The following is a 22,388-nucleotide window of genomic DNA, read 5'->3' on the forward strand; positions in this document are numbered from 1 at the left end:
GTCTCAAGAATAGGCAGCAGTTGCGTAACATCTTCTGAGCAGTAGTTGTTCAGCCTTAAAATTCTTCAAACTCATTTCAAGTCTCAGGCCTTAAAATATTAAGCCAAATAGGCAACTGCAAGAGTTGGGAGATGAAGACTGTTTTGCCTAAGACTTGGAACTTTAAGTGGGAATCTGCTTGTTCAAGCATGGTGACTCGCAAGCTGAGCTTTGGCTATGTTAACGATTTGCTCTGCTTCTCTGGGAGGGTAGTTTTTGGGAGTGCTTGAACAAGTACGGAAGGTTGGAACATGCCCCTGAAACTGATACTTTTTTTGTTTTTAAACTCTCGTTTCCTAATTAGCTCTGACATTCACTAACTTGACTCCCTAATTTCTATTACAGGGCTTCCCATCTCGGCTGCCGCCTCAATACCCAGGCGACTCGAGTGTTGCACCTTCCTCTGCTGTGGCCTCTGTTAGCATTCCTTCTGCCGTACTGTCCCCTCCCTTACCCACAGATGCAATGGCTCAGCCGGGCTATCTTGCTCCTGGTGTGCAGCCATATGTGGAGCAGAATGTTTTAGTTCCCATGGGCAGCCTTGGAGGACAGGTTCAAGTGCCCCAGCCTACAGTGAGTTTAGCACAACAGGCCTCACCTGCCTCCTCACAGCAGGCAGTTTTGGAGGTAAGTATGTTCAATATATTTAGGGCATATGAATTATGCAACCGTGTATGTGTGTGGAGAACTAATCCCTTCCATGCTTGTTTTCAGTTGGAAATTAATATTTCAAATGACCTTTTTCTTACAGCAGAATGTCATGCCAATGTGGGGACCTTGTTGCCACTGGCTGTTCTGTTGGGAAGTGAGTGTGCATCCTGCAGGCAAAAACCTGTTAACACTTCACTTCTTGCTAGTACTGTAGAACATTTTTGCCATATCAAAGACAAACTGCAACCGATAGCCTTTGAGAATCTGTTGTTTATGCTTATTTTCTGCAGCATTGTTCTTGCTAGGGAGAATTTGAATTGTCTTTGTGTTCTGCATTGGCTTGCCTTTTGCACATTCTGTTAGTAAGACTGTGGCTGCATGGCAAACTGTAGTGACACGCAGAAGTAGAAAGGATGGCTGATTTTCTCTCCCTGCCCCTCCCCAGATGATGATTTGCTTCACTGCAGTTTGCTTCAGAATCTTTTGTAAATTAGAGCTGTCTAGATGCCAGCTGTCTGAAGTTCTAAAAAGGTAGTGCTTTTAGCTTTACAACTGATTTGGGAGGAAACACTGAAGACTATTGGGTTACTTGAAAAGGAACAGTATTCTTTGGTGGGGTTCTTGATAAAGGTTTCTATCCATAGGGTCCTCAGGGAGTCTCACAGACTGCTCCTTCAGAGATTCTTCCAGCAACACAGCCTGCTCAGTCTACCCCTTTGGCTTCCTCTATGGATAGGTAGGCACTGTTTCCTTTTCACCAAACTGAATTTCAATTTTGTGTGTTAGATTATTCTTCCTTGGGTAGTCTTTAAGTACCTTTTTGCACCAGGGATGTTTTTTTCACTGAGGGTTTTCTTGAGGATGTGAGGAAATAAACTTCCTAGAGGAAAAATAGGTTTATGAGAGTTGGAGTAAGTTTTGATTTACAGCAGGGTACGGAGGGTGTAAATAGGATTGTGTATAGTGATTTAACTTCTAATCCATTTTTATTTTTCATGTCAAATGGATCATAAGGGATATTTTTTCTGTCCTTTTGGCACTTAAATAGAATTCAAACTCCAAATAGCTTGAAAACATACTCAGAAGATATATTTGTACAGCTCAGTTTGCAAGAGATAGGTAGCTAAATAATTACTATTAGAATTGCTATTCAAGCAACCCGAAGTGTTGACAGGACTTTTCTCCACTATTCCGTGATTAACAGGCATCTACTGCTATCCAGAAGAGACTATCATTTGGTAGGGTAAACTTGCAGTTATGGCGTGCATGGATACTAATGTAAAGTTGGTTTGGTTTTTGGTGTGTTTTTTTTTTTTCTTCTCGCAGCGCACATTCTGATGTTGCTTCAGGATTGAGTGATGGCAATGAGAATGTTCCAGCTTCTAGTGGAAGGCACGAAGGGAGGACTACTAAACGTCATATGCGGAGGTCTGTCCGCAGTCGCTCTCGCCATGAGAAGACTGCTAGGCCAAAACTGAGAATTCTAAACGTGAGTATTTTTATATTTTAGTGACAGTTTGGTAGTGATGATGACTCTTTTGAGCTTCAAAATTTTCTTTTCTTTTGAGGAATGTGTGTCTTGTGTGGTCTTGTTTCCTGCCCCGCACCTCTGAGCTCACAAGCTAAATAGTGTATTTCTTCTGCTTCTGGACTCAGCATTCCAAATGTCATCTATTAAGGGCTTTTTGGAGTATTAGATATGGTGAAATTGGCTTGCTTAGCCACAAGTGATTCCACAGACTATTCTAGAATATTTGATCTAGTCTTACTAGTAAAGCTAGGCCAGTGATGCGACCTGCAAGCTAGAAGGAAACAAGGAAACATCAGGAGTTTTAGAGAAAAGTGCGGACAAGGTGAGCTTGGAAGTTTGAGTAATTGGCAGATCCTCAGAAACTGTGGATGACAGATGCTCAGATGCTGTACATGACACCATTTATTAGACTGGAGAGAGAGAATGTGTTGGTATTAGAGCAGTACTGTCGGTTTGTCTCCGTGATCTTTAAAGCGCAAGTCTTACATTCTCATGCTTTTGGTTTGAACTATTGTTTTCTTTGCTTTAGGTTTCAAATAAAGGCGATCGGGTAGTGGAATGCCAGCTAGAGACACACAATCGGAAAATGGTTACTTTCAAATTTGATTTGGATGGTGACAACCCTGAGGAAATAGCTTCAATTATGGTAAGATACATTTTAGAGATGAAGAATTGAATCTAGTCTTAATCACAGTAGTAAAGAGGAATAAATTGGTTCTTGGCTATGTATGTGTATTGGCAGTGTAAACAAGTCAATAACATGAAGTTAAGTGTCAAGAAATATGGAGAGAATACACAGATGTCTTCACCTCATACCTAAAGTGATTCTATGGAGGAATAAAAACAACCCAAAAACCAACAAAAACAAACAAACAAAAGATCCCACAAAAAAACCAAACCAACCAACCAACCAAACCCCAGCAAAAAAACAAAACCAAACAAAACTCCCCCAAAAATACAAAACAACAACAACAAAAACCCCTAAATAACAAAACACACAGATATTTGGAGATGAGTAGAAGCAAAATAAGTGAACTGCATCCAATATGCAGTCACATAGTTGAAAGCGTGCAACCTAATTTTGGCAACTGAATCTGGAACTTTGTGCTTGTTGGTTTCTTGTTGAACGTTGAGGAAACTTTTGATTGTAAGACTTTCTGGTTTCCTTTTAATCAGGATATAGGCATACCCCATACGGGTATCTGTCATTGCTCAACTTAAAGCACTGAAGGTTTCTTCAACTAGTAAGTATTCTGCATTGCAAAGACTGATACAATCATGCTTGTCTTTCCTTTTTCTGAACCAGCATCCCAGAAACTTGATGTAAAAACAATGTCTCGGGCTTTACCTCTAAAGCACTTTCTCTCTCTTTCCCAGCCAGAGATACTGTGATTGACAGCTTTACTTCTGTTTCATAGACTAACTGACTCTGAGAGTTTTACCATGCATTGTTTCAGGAGACAGAGTTTTCTCATGGGTCAGACCAAACTAAGAATGTCTTTCTAAATGCCAAGTATACTTGTTTAAGCTTGTTTACTCCACCATAAGCAGCAGAATGTATTTTTATAAAGCAATACAATGTATTCAAACTAGATAGGCTGAACAATCTTCCTCTCCCTGTATAGGGAACGTAATTAATACTTGCATTTATGTACTACAGCCAGACTTGGAGTTAGTGATGTGCAACCTGCATAGAGTGGAAGTTCTATATGGCATGGAAAGAGAGAAGCACAGAACACACCTTGTAATACAGAATTTTCAAATTTTTTTTATATTATAGTTTCTTTTAAATGTGGCTCTAAATGTACGTTACACTGGATATGAGGAACTGCAGTAAGATAAGGCTGCTAATTTTAAATTTCACTGTGCTAAGCAAAGATTGAGGTGACAGTTTGATGAAGAAGTGAGACCGAATGTTGTTCCACAGCAAAGAGTAAACCAGGGCAAGTACTTCTGTGCTGGAGATAATTTTAGAAACAATTGTTTTTCTCAAAGATGGTGACACGTTAATCTTGTGCGTAAGAACAGCGAAGGGAGGATAAACAGTAACACCAAAAGTAAATTATGGTTATTCTATATATAGTTTTGAAATAGTTTGTGGAAAACTATTGTTGCTTTGTTCTCTTTACAGGTGCAGAACGAGTTTATTTTGGCAACTGAGAGAGACTCATTTGTAGAACAGGTACGAGAGATTATTGAGAAAGCAGATGAAATGCTAAGTGAGGACGTAAGTGTGGAGCCAGAAGGTGATCAGGGTTTGGAGAGTATGCGGACAAAAGAGGATGGCTTCTTTCCAGGGTCACAGGTATGTAAAGGATAGATTGCCTTAGTTATTTGTACTTTTTGTTTTGGGTGATATGGTTTTGTGAGTAAAACTAGCTAGAAATTGAAACTTTCTTTCATGAGAAATATCAAAACTTAATAGTTAAATGAAAAGACAAACAGAAAGCTTCGTATCAGGGTGAGAGCCTAAAATTCATTTAGAAATAATCATGGAATCATATAATCATTTAGGTTGGAAAAGACCTTTAAGATCATCCAGTCCAACCATTAACCTAACATTACCAAGTCCAACACTAAACCAATTAAGGGTAGAGTAGCAACCCCATGCCTCCTGGCTTGGTGGCTGGATCATTTATAATGAAAGTAAAAACTAGGAATCATTAAGATTGGAAAGGACCTCTAAGATCATCATACCAATCATGTAGACATCTTGCTTTTTGGCGTGTTCTCACACTTCTGAAGCCACTAAATCTCCTAACAGTCCACTAAACAGACAGTCTTTAAATGCTGAGGCTTTTTGGATTTGAGGTTATTGCGAGGCAAGACACTAAAACCGCCAGCCCTGTGCTGCTCTACTAAACACTGAGAGCCTGGACTCAGGCACTCTACCCAGTCAGCTACTAAGAGATTGGATGGCTCGGTTAGAAAACACAGTTTTGAAACTGGTTGCTGGGAAGGAGGGAGGGGTGACGTTTCCTGAATCTCTGTCTTATTTCCACCCAGAACTAGTCTGAAACGTCATTTATCTGTGGAATGTTTAAGGAAGTGAGTTGGACTGTCTGTTAACAAAAGAGTATTTAGATCAATTTGTTATATTGATGGTCACTAAGCTGAGAAGCTCTAAAAGCACTGTAGCTGTCATTTATCTGGGCAGAATTCCACTAATATGGTAATGGTGCTTGGGTCCAAGGTACTGCTTACATTAAATGCCCACATTTCAGTAAGCTAGCATTTTAAGAACTATTTTGTGGGTTTCTGTTTCAGAATAGAACTTTAAATTTTATCTTACTTTACAGAAATTAGAGTTCAAACAGCCAGATCCTACATCTTCCATGCCACAAAGAATAGGTAAGTCTTTTGTGATTTTTTTTTTTTCCCAACAGTTACCTTTTTCTGTTTCAGCGGATGGGTGCAGCCAAGTTTTTATTTTGTATGATGGAGTGCACATTCCATATTGTAGGTTATGTATTTAGTTACAACCATGTATCACTAAAGATGTAACTTCTTTCTGTTTAGGGGTTCCTCCGAGCTCCTTTACCCAGGTTGTCCATTCTGCAGGAAGACGGTTTATTGTCAGCCCTGTCCCTGAGAGTCGGTTAAAAGAGCAGGGCTTTTTCACATCTGCTGTTCCTGGAGGAAAAGAAACTCCGGATATGGGTAAGTTATCTAAACTCTGAAAATCTGATGGCTAAGACATGTTCATCAAAACCGTGAAGTTAGTTAACTAAACTGTTCCTAAACACCTCTTGTTTAGTACTTGGGAAGTAAGGAACTGTCTGTGCTGGTAAGAAGTGATTATAATTTGGGTGATACTATGCAGGATTCTCAGGGGAAAAAAAATGTTGATGGGCTGTCTGCAAGACTCTGGAACCTTAATTCTGTATTTGAATGTAAGCCTGGATTTGTAATTTTTTTTTTTTTTTTTTTTAATTACGCTGAGAGGTAAATGTGATCTTAGTCTAGCAACAGACAATAATACTGTAATGAACTTTTCCAGGTGGACTGACATTTTTCTGTTCTTCCAGTTGGTGCATCTCCACTACATGGTCCTGGAATGAATCTCTCCCACTCAGCATCATCACTGAGCTTGCAGCAAGCTTTCTCTGAGATGGGGCATGCTCAAATGACAGAAGGACCTAGTACAGCTCCTCCAGTGTTCAATCAAACAATACCACCATTTCCACCTGCACTTTCTACCATGGCGGGCAGTGGTGCACCTCCTGCATCTGTGGCTGCTTCTTCAATATCTGTTCCCTCCAGCACAGGTGTTTCTCTTCCAGGTTCTGTTACTTTGCCTTCAGAAAGTGCAGCTGTTGGAGTTGCACCGAGTGCAAGTGTGCCAAGCTCTATTTCTCCACCTCCAGCCTCACAATCTGGACAGCAATCAACTGGTGTCGCTTCCAGTGTGAGCGCCCCTGCTTCTTTCTCCTTATCTACCACATCCCAGCCTGCTCAACCAGTAACTGGAGACATTGCCCCCAGTATCAGCACACCGTCGTCTTTGGCACTGCCATCTACCCAGGTTCCTGGTGTCACTGGTCTTGGTGTTGTTGCACCAGCTGTGACATCTCAGTCTACTCCTCAGATTGTAAGTAGCATGGCAGCACCACAGACATCTGTTGCCCTGTCTCTGGCTCAGAACGTGGCTTTGCAGCTTCCTCAGCTTAGTAGCAGTGGCTCTGTCTCCAATCTAGCAGAAACAACAGTTGTAAGTGCTCCACAGTCACTACCTGAGAGTGGGCAGTCTATGGATAAATCACAGCTCTGCAATGCAGCTGGCTTATCTCTTCCAATCTCTGCGCCTTTATCATCCTCAGTAGCAACAAGCATATGTGGTTCAGTCACTCAGCCAGTGATACATCCCTTGCTTGTGCCATCAGGAATTACATCAACACCTGTCCTACCCCAGATTCCAGGTGCAACACCCATATTGCCCCAGGTTCCCTTACCTGGTGTCTTACCACAACCAGTTACTAACTTGCCTGCAGTACAGCAAACTTTGATACACAGCCAGCCTCAACCAGCTCCGTTACCCAATCAGCCTCATATTCACTGTCTGGAGGCTGATGCTGATGCTCAGTCTAAAGCTCCTGGTATTGATGATATAAAGACCCTGGAAGAAAAGCTACGGTCTCTCTTCAGTGAACATGGTAATGTGGGAACAGTGCATCCGGCAGTATCTCTGGAGACATCGTTGGTGATGGAAACTACAGTTATTCCTGGGATACCAACCACTGCTGTTGCACCAACTAAACCCCTGACATCTATTAGCACTTGTATACCTCCGAGCAGTTTGGCTCTTGGACCAACTGGCTTGCCACTGCTGACACCAGTTGCCACTCCTGGGCAAGTGATCACCCCAGTCAGCTATATTTCGGCACCAAGCAGCATTGCAACTGCAGTAGTGAAACCAGGGACCTCTCCTTCAAAGCCCCCTCTTAGCAGGGTACCGGTAAGAAATGCAACATTTGTGTGAATATTCAAGTATTGTAGGAAAAAGCCTTCTTGAGCAAAATCCTTTTTGTAAAGCAAAATATTTATTCAGGCAGAGGTGTCTTCATTTAATATGATATTGAAAGTTTTATGCTCTGGTTGTTTTTATGCATCCCAAGAGGTGTTTTGTTTTGTCTGTATTGGGTGGGGGAAAAAAAAAGCCCAATTCTATATTGTGCCTCTGAGAGAGTTCTCTAGTGTCACTGTTAATTTTTCCTACTCCTAAACTGCAAAGAATTAAGCAACTGTGGTTTGTTTTTTTGTGGGGTTTTTGTTGTTTTTTTCAAATAGAATTTGGAAGGCTTGCTTTAAATAGCTTTTTGTCTTGTACTTGATCACTAGAATGAGGTGGGGTGGTTGTATGTTTCGCAAAGTAGACAGGATAGCTTACCTTTGCTTCTTATCATTAGCCTGTTCCTTGAAGGCAAGGGTGAACCTGACTGAAAGGTTTTGTTTTTTTTTTTTTTAAAGTTGTCTGCTGCGTATGTAGTGCCTGGATACTCTTTTTCTTCCAAATGTTAGATTTGTGAAAGCAGAATTTTGAGAAGTTTAAAAGATACCTGGATATCTGAAAACACACTTTTCTGTTTGTTTACTGAATTGTGCTCTTCAAACAAATGCTCTTTCATAAAGAGGTGGTTACCATGTATAGTAACAACTTCAGACATGTTGTCGATGTTGTTACCTCCTCACTAACCAGAAGTATCAATATGTGAAATTAGACTACCTATTTTCTTTTAAACGGCTCCCTGTGTTGGGAGACAGTGCATTTCAATATTTTAAACTATGGGTAGCCCTTTCCTTTTCAAAGTTAAATGGAAATAGGTTGACGAACTTTCAGGTGTTTAACAAACCAAAAACCTTAATACTCCTTTTTGCTTCTGTAATGTTCTTTTCCACCCACCAACACTTTGTGTTGGTCATCTTTAGCCAGCCTTGCTATTAAGCAGTTTCAGGCCATTTGAATTGAGCTAATGCTCCTAGCATCTCCATTCACTAGTAGTCTTTCCCTTGTACTCTTTGTATTCAAACAAATTAGAAAATTTCTGTCATGAAGGAGCAGGAATATGTGCCAGGGAAGTTGGGAAGGAAATCTGGACAGAGAGGTATTCATTTATATAGAAATGAAGTTGAGCATTAGAAAAGAAAGATTACAAAGTAATAAAAACTGGTATTGATTCAGGAACAGTTGGAGCAGTTAGAAACCTGCTAACTGCAAAACTGTAATTACAAAGGCTTGGGTTTAAATGTAATAAATGTTTGGGGTTTTTGATGTCAGTTGTGGGAAAACTACCTCCTGTCTGAAGTTTTCACTTATAAATTAGTTTGGTTTTTTCCAAAGCTTAATTTTAGTTTCACTTTCTGTGTTGTTTTTGAGCTTTAAGGAGCTTTTATTGCTTTAGTTTTCTGGCATTTACTAAACTGTGTATGTGTGTGTTTTATTTTGTTTATGGCTAGCCTGTTAACCTAGACAGTTAAATGTGTTTCGACTTTTATGAATTTATTTGAAGTATGTTTTGCCTCTTATTTATAAATTAAATGATTAACTTACCACAGTTTAACAATTCAACATGCCTCAGAACAGGTAACGTCCATGTATTTGTTCCTAGTGCACCAAAAAGCTAAGGTAATGCAACTTTGTGTAGTTCCTGCTGAAACGCTTCATAATTATCTATCCTTCCAAAAATGTATCTCCACCAGCAGTTATTACTGCAATATGAACTATAAGTTAAGCTGTGGTAACATGACTGCAAGCGAGAACTGGTTCTGCTTGTTGAGGACTGGAGTAGACTTTTGGCCAATTACACATACCAGCAGTCGTACAAGGGAAGCCAGCTGACCAACGCTATAACTCACAAGGGTATCATGTATTTCTCAAACTTCAAAGTCGTGGTCAAACCTCAAGATTACAGATGAGAATAAGAATTGCAGATTGTGTAATGGATCACTTAATTCCTAGAACTTCCCACTTCCCTAACAATGGAAATAACTAACTGGAATGTGCTGTCTGACCTGTCAGGAAGGCTTTGATGCCTCCTTCTAACCTTTCCAGTCTCTCTAACCTCTTCCATGTAACCTGGATGACTTCCCCCTACTCAGTTGCATGGCCTAGTCATCTTCTGTGGGACATCAGCACCCTTCAGGCTCAAAAAAAAGTGATGTATCAAGAGATGGGTGTGAGAGGTCTATAGATCTTCTCAACAAGTGGAGACATCCTCAGGCATGACAGTTCCTGTTCTCAAGTCATATTGCTTGGAACAACTTGCCAGAAGCACATAGCTTGCTGTGGCTAATCGGCAGTTAACATAGAGCTGTTGTAAGGAGATTGAGTGCATTCTTGCACCCTTTTATAAATTAAGCTTCTTGGAGACTTAATTGCTTTTTGGAAGAATTATTGTAGCACTTCTTGCAGACATGAAAATAATATCCCCGAGATACTTTGCTCCTGGACACAGCAACTTGTTTAAACCGGAAATTGTGGCCACTCAAAGATAATCTGGATTAAAAAATAAAACAAAAGCAAACAAGCAATTTCCCCCAACTTTGTTCCAAAAATCCCTAAAGACTCTATGCTAACTCTCCAGGAAGGATGTCTCTACGGAAAAAAACGTTGAGGCTTCTGTTGTATGACATGACTGACTGTAGCTTGATATCTGATCCTTCTGTTGTTCCGTGTCTGATGGACTCGCGTTTCCTCTTCGTTATCCATAGGTGCTACCAGTAGGTTCTGAACTTCCAGCTGGCACTCCATCCAGTGAGCCGCTGCCACCTTTTCCAGGACCTTCACTAACTCAGGTGCTATGCAACTCAGCAGATTTTATCTGCTGCTTTTCCTTTCAATTAAACTCTCCATTGCATGTTATTAATGTCTTTGTTTTTCTTTTCTTTGGACTGAGTAACCCCTTTTATGTAACTGTGGCAGTGGCCAGAGTCACTTCAGCACTGGATATGTAGCTTGCTCTTTGGGACGCTGTACCCAGTGTCTGAAGCACAGGAGCAATTAATCAGGCTTGGGGTTTTTTAGTGTGTTAACCTGAACTTGAGTTGTTCGTTTAAAAAAACCCACAGGTGAGTGTGTGCATAAAACTTGAACCTGTTTTCTTCTTGAAAAGGGTATAGTAGCAAAATAATAGCTCTTTAGGGAAGCAGTATATATTGCAATTAAACATGAATGAAAATGCAAAATTGCTGGCTTTGCAAATTCTTGGGTTTTGTTCGCTTTTGCTTTTTGGGTTTTTTTTCCCCAGCTATTGCTACACTCTGATTTCACTAGGCTTTCAGATTTGCAAAAGGTCTTTGAAGCTCCTGATCATAAACATGAGTTGAAATGTAACAGTGGCTTCCCTTGCTCAGATTCTGTCCTTGTATGCAATAGGTAGCTTGGATATTTTGTATGTAAATTGGACAGCTGTTCAGCTCAAGACCACAAAGATTAAATCTGTCTTCACTTTTGCTTAAAAAAACCAGAACCCCTGTCCTGTAATTGAAAGAGCTGTATATTAAGACAAAACTGTTTTACGGATCTTCTAAATGCTGTGTAATGAGATGTAACATGGGAATGCTACACTTCAATATGCAAAGAAAAGCTGAAAAAATAACCGAACAAACCCCATGAGATAGAGTTGTACTACTTTTGAAAGAAGTTTGTGAATAAACACAAAGATGGCTTTCTACAGAATTATATTAAAGTACACTTGGCACAGAATTATCAGCCAAGTTTTATATTCAGACCTATGAAGAAGATATGATTCAAGTGCGTACCTAGTGGTGCCTGCTTAAGGCTCAGAGTAATTTTGCCTTAAATCTACTGTTTCCTGTGTACATGTGCTTCTTATAGTATTAACCTCTTCCACCTGTGGCTTAAGTCCACAGTGAATAGTCTTAGAATACATGTCCAAAAGCTACACTTGAGTTGGAGTCTGTTCTTTTATAGAAAGGAATTATTCACTTAAGTCTTAACTGTAATTTAGCTACAAAAAACAGCTACAGTATGAAAATCTGTACAATACTTACTAGCATTATGGCCTGATTTCTTTTTTTTCTTGACCACTGAGAATTTTAATGCAGACTGAGCTAACCTTGATAAAGTCCTCTCCATAACACTGGTAACATTCTCCCTCTCATCTCTTGCAATGGAGCTCTTGAATTCAAGTTTCACCTGTGGAAGGGAAGTTAAAATAAATTTCAAAGGTCATTTTAGTTCCTTGCAAGCTGTTCTTTTTTGGGGATTTATAATAGCTTGATCAGAAAACTTCTATCTGAAAGGATTTAAGCTGGCTGTCATACAAAGAATAGTGTTAGAAAATTACAAATTTAAACCGTGCTAAGGCAGCTTTGGTTAATGAGCTGTCATGGCTCATATTCTACAGCTAAAACTATAAAAAACTGAATTACATGTATTAGGGTGCTAATATTCAAAGATATCATTGGAATAGTATTTCCATTTCTGTCTTTCAAATGTGAGAACCATGGTGTTACCTGGTTCTAAAGACATGAGTAGAGTTGAGCAGCAGGGTGTTAGCTGCTTTCATGTAGTTTTATGTTGGTTATGACATTGATAGTCCCTTCTTAAGTTTTCCAGCATTTTTCCTCCAGTGCTATCTATGCAGAAGCTCTGCCTTAATTCAGCAGTTTCTCTAGTTCTCTCAGTAAACGTCATTATTTTGTGATCTGTTAAGAGTCTCTCTTAGACTAAGTTTGCACAGAGTATGTCCTGAAGGTTAGAACGGAAACAGTTTAGTGGACCTAAGTTACAGTGTGCTGAAAGTTCACATCTCATCCTGTCTGTTCCGGCTCTACCACCTTCCTGGTCTTCATCTGATGGAGCAAATACAAATCAGTGACCTTAATCAAGGAGTTCTTGCAGATGGCCTCTGTGTCCAGCACTACTTCTTGGTTGTCTCTTCTTTTTATTTAAAGCATGTTTAAATCTTTTGTAAGCAGTGAGAATCAGTCTATTACTTGAAAAGTAGTATTCAGTGTGAAAAGGCAGAAATTTGTGCTCCTTATATAAGAAAGCTATGAAAGTGAATATATTGCTCTTGAAACCTGTCATGGAAAGGAGTGCTACTGCATTTGGTTTTATGCAGCTTCTTTCTAGCAGGCTGAATGAGGGCCATATTCCTACTGTCTGAGTAATCAGGAAATGGGTATCTTCTGCCTCCAAACTGAGCAAGAAGCTGATTGACTTAAGTAGAACTGTAAGACGATAGTGTTAGCAAGCAACACTTTTTTTTCCTCTGGCAAGCAACACTTTTTTTTTGTCCTGTGGCTTCTGGAGGCAGAAGGTGGTTTATGCCTTTCGGCCAGTGCTTTTTGAAGCGTGGTTTTGCTGAAGGGGAGACAACAACAATTTGGTGATAATTCTTACCTTGTGTTCTTACCATGAGCAAGGGTAGCAGATGGATCTGGAGGCAGCTGGTTAAAATCAGTCACACTAAGTTTGTAGTCCTTTTTATTGTTGTTGCTTGGAACTGGGTATATTAGCAATATTTTCCCCCCAAACTCAAAGCACTTGTAGCCACTTATGTGACTCAGACCACTGTACCACTGCAAAAGGCTTCTTCCTGTTTGTCATAGGTATTTCTGGCAGGATTTGTGGTGTGGAAAAGGCACAAATATAGATCCCTTGCTTCTTGTCCTTTGCAAACAGCTTACCTAATTTCACCTCTCATTTGAACTCTAAAGCCTGTCTAGGAGTGACACAAAATTGGAGGAGACCAACTGGATCAAATCTAATTGGCTCTTAAGAGCATTTGCTGCTATCTGAAAAATTACTGGCTTGTCTTAAAGTAGATAGGCTTGCTTTCCTCACTGCTTCTGTCAGTAGCTCATTACACAACTTTTTTTTTTTCTTTCCTTAGTACTAGGCTCCTAATTTGCAGACAAAGTAGGTGTCATCTCAAGACCAGTTTTGGACAGTTTGTTCCTTAGTCTTAAATACCTGTTCTGTTTATCCCTTAATTGCTTTTTGAAGTGTATTTAGATTTAATTTTTCAAGCTTCATTTTGGTACCATCGTTCCAAAAGGAAATCTTTATTTCCTGATCATTCTGATGTCTCAACTCTTTGTTTACTTTGAAGCAAATACTTCTTGTGAGTGTAAGTGATGAGAATTATACAGTATTTCAGGTGAAATGTCCTCTTTATTTTACAGTATTATTGAATTAAATTAGCTCACTTGTCTGCTTAAGCATTTGGATTTCTGAATGGAGTCATAGAAGTCTGCATCTTCTTGTGCTCTTTTTTATTATTATTATTTGGATGGAATTATTACAGGGTTTATTGTCCTTAGGTTTTTTGGTTGTGTTTTGAAATCCACAATTCAGGAAGAATGTGATCCTGGCAACCTGTTGAAAGTATCTTTATGCTATTGTGTATCTCTAACTTCCAGTTTCTTGGAAGTGGAAGGTAATGTTTTTATGTTGCCATTACCTCAGCTTCAGTTCTAAAAACAGATCTAGCTTTTTAATTTAGAAGACTTGGAAAGATTAATGATGCTAAAGTTGGACGGAAATTTCTACTCCATAGGGTCAGAATTGCAACTTAGTGACATCTGCCAACACTTTCTTCTTCCATATGTATCTTAGGGATATGGGACTAATTAATTTTGAGTGAATCCAAACTTTTCTTATCTTCAAGATATTTTTAGGTAATTATTCTTCTCTTCCCCTCCCCAATTCAATTGGCCAAGTTTGAAAATCATCTTGGATGCCGACTCAAACAGCTGAAATCTAAGTAATAAGCCTGCCTGAGAGAGACTCTGCCCCCTTTCCCTTTTTCCTCTTCAAGTCAATCCATCCAGATAGCTTCTTTGAGGGAACTTGTAAGTGCATTGGGTTTGGTTTTGGTTTTGTGGTTTTTTGGGGGTTTTTTTGTTTTTTTTTTTTTTTTTTTTTTTAATTTGTGTTGTCCTCAATCTTGCTTTATCCATGCTTGCTTTTGAAATTATGGGCATCTTTTTGAATTTTTCTGTGATTCCCCTTTCCCCCTCCCCCCTTGACTTTCTTACTTCAGGATTTTAGATAATCCATAATACAAATTATGTCTGTTATCTTCCAACCAAAAAATGTAGAACTTGGAGTCTTGTAGCATCTTTGGTCAGTTCTTAAGAGTCGGAAAGCCAACTTCATGCTAACTTCAGGAAAAACAGAAGTTCCAGTTAATGCTGCTTTTCTACTTTTTACTAAATGTGTTGCTTAAATTGCTTCCAGTCTTACTGTGCTATACATGGTAAATGTAAATATGTAGGAAGGGAACATGATAGAAATATGTAAGCTGTACTGGCTGCTTTAAATTTTAGTATTAAACATGGCTGTTTCTCAAATGTGATGTATTTCTCCTGAGCTGGGACAGCTATTTACTCTTCTCTTTCTCATCAGTCCCAGCAGCCACTGGAAGATCTGGATGCTAAGCTGAGAAGGACCCTTAGTCCAGAGACCGTTCCAGTGACATCTGCTCCTGCCTGTGTACGTTTGCAATGTGGGCAGTTACTAGTCTTGAAAGACTCCAGTGTTTTCTCAAGGTCATGCTCTTGGGTCACAGCCTTTAATATCAATACACCAGTCTTTAGACTTTTAAAAATAAAAATGAAGAGTCATATTCCAGTTTGTGGGACTGAGTCAACCAAAATAGGAAAAAATTTGTATGTTGCAATAGGTTAATATTTCCTGAAGCTGGTTTTGGTAATAGTTCTTAATCCAGCTTTTCTGGTGATGTCATTAATGTCACTGAACTAGAAGGGGAAGTGACTATGGAATAAGGGGAAAGAGCACCAAACAAGCAGTATGTGATATGTCAGTCTTAATTTGGGAGGGATGTTTAAAGTGCGGATCTGAAATTTTAAAAGACTATAATAATAAATTTCGATACAAAATGAAGATGATGATTGACATTGTGATCTCCAAGTGGCTACTTATGGATTACTTCTGCAAAGCAAAAGGGGCTGTTCTGCTCACAGCCTTGGGGTTGTAGTGTGTAAAATCTCTTGCTGATGTTGCTTGCTTTGGAGGTTAGAAACTCTTGCATTCATCTTGTTGTGGGTCATACTTTGACACTGGTGGACATAAAAGATTATGTGATATGCAGTATGGTGGATTTGTTGGCATTCAATCAAACTGCTAATTCTTTTAATTTTATTTTGTTTTCCCTCTTGAACCTGTAGTCTGTGCCCTCAGTAGCATCTACAACGGTTACCGGGCTGGTGTCCACAGCAACACAGTCTCTGAAGGATGGTAAGACAACCTTGATTATTTTAGATGGTTTCTCAGCATGGAGATATAATCCAAAATTGAACGGACTAGCAACTTGGAAGGATATAGGCTTTTTTAGTAAGTCATACAATGGCAATTCCTTAAGGATCATACTAGGTTTTAGTAACTAGACTGAAATTTTCCACTGTAGGCCAGGAGAGAGGAATGATATATGCATATTATAGTAACTCGTTTACGATTTAAAGCTGCACAAAATGCTAAATTAAGATTTGCAAAGAATCTCCAGTATGCTGCTAAGGTGCAGCTTCAGGATTTGAAGGAACTGTTTTCTGTCTCGTGTTTATGTTCTTGGCAACAACAGTAAAACTCTCCTTTCGCATCAGTGTGCTGTGTTCTATATGTAGGATACCTCTTCCTAACCTAAGAGTGTTTCCTTTCTATTTAAAGAGAGAAATGAAGGTTAAACTACTAAAAATTTAAGAAAGGTAGTAGGAAAACCAGACTCCCTTCTGGCTGCTTTAGAACAACTGGAGGTTGACTGGATGATCAATGACTTTCAAATCTAAATGAGTTCAGTTGTTGGGGTGGGGTGGATACCAAACAACTTGCAAAATAGTCTGACTGTCCTGTCCCCTAATTGTTTTAATTTTAAAAATCTTCCTTTTTTAAAAGAAACTGTTAGTGTGGTACTAAGATTATTTCTGAACTATCTAGTCAACATTATTTAACTTGCATGTGCCTCTGAAGTTCAATGGCAAACCTTCAAAAGCTAATAAAACCATTAGGAAAATAAAATACTCCCATTTTGGTATGTTGCTAGTGAAGTATACCATAGAACTCATTTATCTGCTAGAAAATGAGTTGGTTTTTGCCTACTAAAGTTTAGAAGGTAAAAATAAACAAACTGGGAAGTCGCTTAATAAACACAGCAAGCTGTCCAATAGAACTGATCTAAAAATAGAATGTTATTTCTCGGCTTTGTAACCTTATACTGCCAGTGCATACAGCAACAAAATTAGGAGCTGACACCTAAGAATCCAGCTTGGAAAGCTTCAGATGGACTGCTTTGAGTAAATGTGGTTTATAGCATTTCTTCAACTTAACCACTTTTCTATTAATAAATTGTCCACAGCGTTTGTGAAATTTAGGTAGTCAGTGTGGGTATTGAATTCAAGTAAGTTTTTTCTTACATAAATTTCAGTTCTGTTTTTTCATTCTTTGGCTATTTCACATCCCTGTTTGAAATCAGGGCGCTTTTTTTACTGCTATCAAAAAGTGCACTTTTAGCAAGCAAACTGTACAGGGAAACTTTATAGAAAAACGCTTCACTTCAGTGTTGCAGTTTGATATTCTATCTGGTAAAGTTGAAAAAAGAGATCAGGTTCCATGAATCCAAAGGCCTGTAGGAGTTAACTGATAGTTGAGTTTGAAGTATATAAAAACAAATGGTTGGAGTTCAAATAATTTGTTGCTCATTTTCTTCTTAATCCCATTCTCCTTTTTCTTTAGCTTCAGTATCATGTGGTGGAGAGAGCAGTGCTATGGCTACCACAGCAGGAGCTGGGGTTCTTAAGATGGGACGGTTTCAGGTAGGAGATGTTAAACTGGTTTGGTTGTTGATACAGGATCTTCGCTGAGCAGTTTCTCCATAGTGCGAGCTCAGTGTGCCTCGTGGTGGGCTTTTCTGTTGGGAGAAAATGTCCATGTTGAGCTTGTGAATGCAGTGCTTTGAGCAGACGCTGTTTTCATTCAGGGCAGAGATTGCACTAGATTATGCAGGTCTAGAATTGTGAATACAGCATTTCATCGTGTCTGGCCTTAGCTGTGTAACTGTTGGCCTTGGTCTTTAATGCTAGCTGCTTTTTGGCTAACGATGCTCAGATGTTCACTGTATCATGTCCTGTTTGTGAAGGAAGTCCTCTCTGAATCTGCTGTGTTTCTTGGAGTTAATCCTCCAGATTACTTAGAAGTACTATTTACTGTGGCAGTTTGTTACTTGGAGGCAAGCAGTAGCTTGCTTTGTGGCATACTGAGGAAACAAGTTATTTTTCCCTCTTGGATGCATCTTACTATTAAGGTAAATAAAAGCATCATGTTAAGGAAGAACTAAGAAAGTCTGCATGATTGCATTTCTATTCTAGGTATCCGTGGCAGTGGATGATGTGCTAAAAGCGGGTGACAAACCTGAAACTAAGCCGGTGCAATTTGAAACCACCTCCACTGATTCTTCATCTCTTTCTGGCAGTAGCCCAGAGAGTACACTGGTAAAGCAGGCTGGCAGTCGGAAAAGCGAGGCTGTCGCTGACTCTTCCTTGGATGTGGTAGATGGCATTCCTCAGACAGTTCCTGTGCTGCAGTTACCGGTAGATGTTGGTCAGCCTACTAAGGTCGGACGCTTTCAGGTAACAACAACAACGGATCGAGTGGGGCGCTTTTCGGTGTCAAAGACTCAGGATGAGGTCAGCTGTGCAGTGAAAGAGCCAATGACTCTTCCTCTCTCTGTGGACTTGGAACAAGTTGCTTCTTCAGCTGCAGCTCCAAAGAAAGAGTTGGAGTCAAGGCAGTCCCCACACATGAATGGTCCGTCCTCTGAACCAGAGGCTGCCTTCTTAAGCGGGATGGCTAAGGATTTGGATGACGGCTCAGGGAGCCCAGACTCCCTCCAGCCTCTGGGGTCGAAGATCAGCCTCCCTGTTCAGAGCCTTAGCAACTCATTCAACTCTTCCTACATGAGCAGCGACAATGAGTCGGATATTGAAGATGAAGACTTGAAATTGGAACTCCGTCGGTTACGGGAGAAGTAAGGCTTTTTTCCTTGTGTGGTCATGTATGAAATATATGTAACAGGATTAACATGAATTTCATCTGTACTTTTCATAAAGAGCGAAAGTAAACTTCTTAAAAGACTCAACCTTTGCTAAGTGTCAGGACCCATTGTCAGTGTTTATGTGGAAAGTAAGATTCTTTAGTGGGAAAGTAGTGTGTAATTATAACAAAAAAAGTATATACGCATTTGCTGTGCTTAATTTTCTAACCTGTAACCTTGTTATATGTGTTTATATGTAGATTGATTGCTGCACTGTGGATAAGACTGCAGATGTATAGAAGCTTTTGCATATCGCTGAAGTTTAGTATTTAGTGGAATAGTGGTGTCTGATTTGAAAATGACACACAACTCTCTGCATTTCTAATATGCATTTCTGACATTTCTAATGGTTCTCTTTTTCCTGAAGAATCCTTGTTGGCTTAGAAAAAAAAAAATAAAGCAATGTGACCTACTAATTTATTTGTACTGAAAGTTGAATATTTTTTTAGGGCAGCTAGCAATTTTAAGTCTTGTGTATGCAACTGCTCTGAAAAAACCGTGAGGTTATACAAATGTAGAAGTCTCCAAGGCCATATATCTCAGAAAATGAGTTAATCTAGCTATTCCTGTAGCATTTTAATGCTGGATGATTTGATCTTCTACAGTAGGTGTATGTTCTTGTTTGTGCTTCCATTTATTCTGGTTTTATGATTATAGTGTTGGGAACTTTGTGTTGGAATTCTAGCCAGGGTTAGGGCACAATGGAAAATGGCAAGTGTTCTGCCATGTGTGTTCAGTGGTTATTTTTGGAAAAGATGTATTTCCTCCGTTCTTAAATGTTAATGGGAGTTTGACCAAAGAAGCTGGTCAAGCTTGACTGGAGGTGAGAGATTGTACAGATGCATGTATATACATACAATTTTTGTAAGTCATACTCTTTTGTAACTTGTTAGGCACCTTAAAGAGATCCAGGAGCTGCAGAGTCGCCAAAAGCAGGAGATTGAGTCACTATACATGAAATTGGGAAAGGCCCCACCTGCAGTAATTATTCCCCCGGCTGCACCCCTTTCAGGAAGGAGGAGACGACCTACTAAAGGAAAAAGCAGCAAGTCCAGTCGTAGCAGCTCCCAGGGAAATAAGAGCCCTCAGCTCTCAGGTAAGACTTTCTTCAATTTTTTGAGTAGATAACACAGACAAGGTACCATCTCTCATTCTTAGATCTGTGTTTGTGTCTCTGTCTTGTCTTTTGGAGGGGGATGTGTGTCCCAGTTCCTCCACTGCCTGGATTACTAGATCATTTTTTAAATTGCTTTTGCTATTTGGTAGTCTTGCCTGTGACTTTTGCAATCTACTAAAAGGTACTGTTACATTGTTCTGTAAGAGCAGTTTTGAAGTTGTGATTTGTATTTTTTAGAGATTAGTCATAGGGCTCTGACTAGGAAGAAAACTGTAAATTTACAGTGTGGGGGAAAACTTTGATTTTTTTTCTTTCTTTTTTTTTAAAAAAAAAAGATAAACTGCCCTTGTTGCCTCCTGAAACTGATTTTGCAGAATTGGGCTGGTCTCTTCAGTCATCTTCAGAGATTTTTTTTTTTTCTCCCTACTTTAGTAGCACTTAAGCATGGTATTAGTAGTGTCCTTACACTTGAGAAACTCAGTCACAGTTGATGGATGTTAACGTAGTGATTTTTTTTAATGGAATTGCAATTTTTTACTTACAAATTGAGAAACAGCTTCAATTGTCAAGGCTTCCTTTCTTACTAAAACCATTTTATAATAAACAGAACTTGGAAAAATAATTGTTTACTGTTTGAATGACATGGATGTCAGATGCTTGCTGGGTAATTGCAGATGTGTCTCAAATCCTGTAGCATTGGAGTAAACAATATTGGAGGGCCAGCCCTACGAGCAGAAATATTTGTTACTGCTTCCTGCACATTCACTTTGGTAATTCCATGTCATGCCACAGTTTCTGTATCCAGTCTCCCTGGCTGCTCACTTGTGTTTTGTTATATGATAGGGGAGCTATGTGTGAGCATGTGACAGTGAGCTAGCACAGAGTTGCCTTAAAACTTAAGTAAATAAGAATTTTTCTGTCTTACTGCTTTCTCAGAAACTGGAGTAGTTCCCTCCCCCTGCCTCCCCCTCTCTTGCCTCAATTGTCATGCTTGACCAGAGGATGATACCCTTTTCTTTTCCCCCACCACAGCACTTTTTCCTGTATCACTAGTGTAATAGCTCAACTGATCATCTGAGTTACTTGGTAGTGACTTCACTTCCTAGTAAACATTCCAGTCAAACTTTCCTGTTTTTTCTCTTGTCCCTTGGGAACAATGACAGAAGCTTTGAAAATGATGTAGGGAAACTGAAACGTTGAACGACTTTTTGCCTTCCTTCTTCCTCTAGGCAATCTGTCAACTCAAAGTGCACCATCAGTCTTGCCCCCACAGCAGACTCTTCATCCTCCTGGTAGTGTGCCAGAGACTGGGCAGAACCATTTGTTACAGCCCCTCAAACCTTCACCTTCTAGTGAAAATCTCTACTCTGCCTTTACCAGTGATGGTGCCCTTTCGGTACCAAGCCTTTCGGCACCAGGCCAAGGTAAGACTTTAAATGGAATTAGTGTCGAGTCTTGCACCTTTGTTACTGGTGAATGAACGATCACCTTGATGACACTGATTTTTAATACACAGTGTAAAGTGGATTGGTAGTCTCCAACCTATGTGTGGAGGCTGATAAGGGTGTGTTTTGCAACTAGATTTCTACTTCCTCACACAGGTGAAGTGTGAGGTTGTTGAAGTAATGAGTAGATAGCGCGTGGCCCTGTCTGCTGTAATGAAAGCACCAAGGACAATACAAAAGAGTGCAGTATGGTGGTGGCAAGCAATGTTCTGCTGACTGGGGGAAAGGTATTGGCTGAAAGGATGAGGGGACAGATGAGAAATGGGGTGTTAGAAATGTGAATTGAGACTAAGGATGGGGCAGAGCAGCTTTGGTGTTCACAGATAACTGAAATGGTAGGACATTTCTGAAGACTCGGAGTCCTTTTAGACTTCCAAACTGCTTTGGCTGTTTCTGTCAGTGGAATTTTTAACAATAAAAGGTAGAAAATGCTTGTGTTCTGCAGTTGTGTGTTAAAGAATTAGTCCGGAAGAAAGAGTTAGTGTAGGAGGATGGAATGGTAGGAATAATAAATTGTTCATTTACTCAGGTTATTCAAGTTGTGGATTGCTTGTTATTAGTTAGTATGTTACCAAATAATTTCTTAGACATAGCTCTGATTTATTTGGTAGGGAAGGCTTTTTTGCTTGCCAGTCATTAAGGGGGTGATTGCTTGATTCCTTTACTTCTCTGAACTTAGCTGTTCCAGGTTTTTTTTTCCTCTTGAACATCTTTTTGAAAAGCTTTGCCATAGACTGATTGAATACATCAATTCTAATACATGTTTTTGCTGAAATTGGAGAATTACAGACAGAAAATGGAAACAGACTTTTTGGAAGATTTTCTAGAGAGGTTTTTTTAAATGAACTGTTTCAAGTATTTTGGAGCTACTTGAATCATCCCCCTGTATCTAGAGTTGTGCAGCATCGTTTTATAATTAGATACTTTTGCCAGGATTTGGTTTCCCTATAGAATGCAACCTTGTTGTAACG

The 22,388-nt window shown here is 39.5% G+C and overlaps 1 protein-coding gene across 2 annotated transcripts in view; it reads left to right on the forward strand.

The window, feature by feature from the left end:
• Positions 1-22,388, forward strand: part of WNK1 (WNK lysine deficient protein kinase 1) — a 105,276-nt gene that overhangs the window by 75,088 nt on the left and 7,800 nt on the right. For both annotated transcript variants that reach the window (XM_075705894.1, XM_075705888.1), the window contains 15 exons: positions 385-666; positions 1,335-1,426; positions 2,017-2,179; positions 2,751-2,867; positions 4,353-4,526; positions 5,521-5,572; positions 5,741-5,881; positions 6,250-7,676; positions 10,430-10,513; positions 15,099-15,185; positions 15,881-15,950; positions 17,439-17,518; positions 18,071-18,729; positions 19,689-19,891; positions 21,142-21,336. In XM_075705894.1, the coding sequence (XP_075562009.1) occupies positions 385-666; positions 1,335-1,426; positions 2,017-2,179; positions 2,751-2,867; positions 4,353-4,526; positions 5,521-5,572; positions 5,741-5,881; positions 6,250-7,676; positions 10,430-10,513; positions 15,099-15,185; positions 15,881-15,950; positions 17,439-17,518; positions 18,071-18,729; positions 19,689-19,891; positions 21,142-21,336 (3,826 nt within the window). The remainder of the gene's footprint in view (positions 1-384; positions 667-1,334; positions 1,427-2,016; positions 2,180-2,750; positions 2,868-4,352; positions 4,527-5,520; positions 5,573-5,740; positions 5,882-6,249; positions 7,677-10,429; positions 10,514-15,098; positions 15,186-15,880; positions 15,951-17,438; positions 17,519-18,070; positions 18,730-19,688; positions 19,892-21,141; positions 21,337-22,388) is intronic.

The sequence above is a fragment of the Pelecanus crispus genome, chromosome 1, assembly GCF_030463565.1.
Source record: "Pelecanus crispus isolate bPelCri1 chromosome 1, bPelCri1.pri, whole genome shotgun sequence".
Taxonomy (NCBI): domain Eukaryota; kingdom Metazoa; phylum Chordata; class Aves; order Pelecaniformes; family Pelecanidae; genus Pelecanus; species Pelecanus crispus.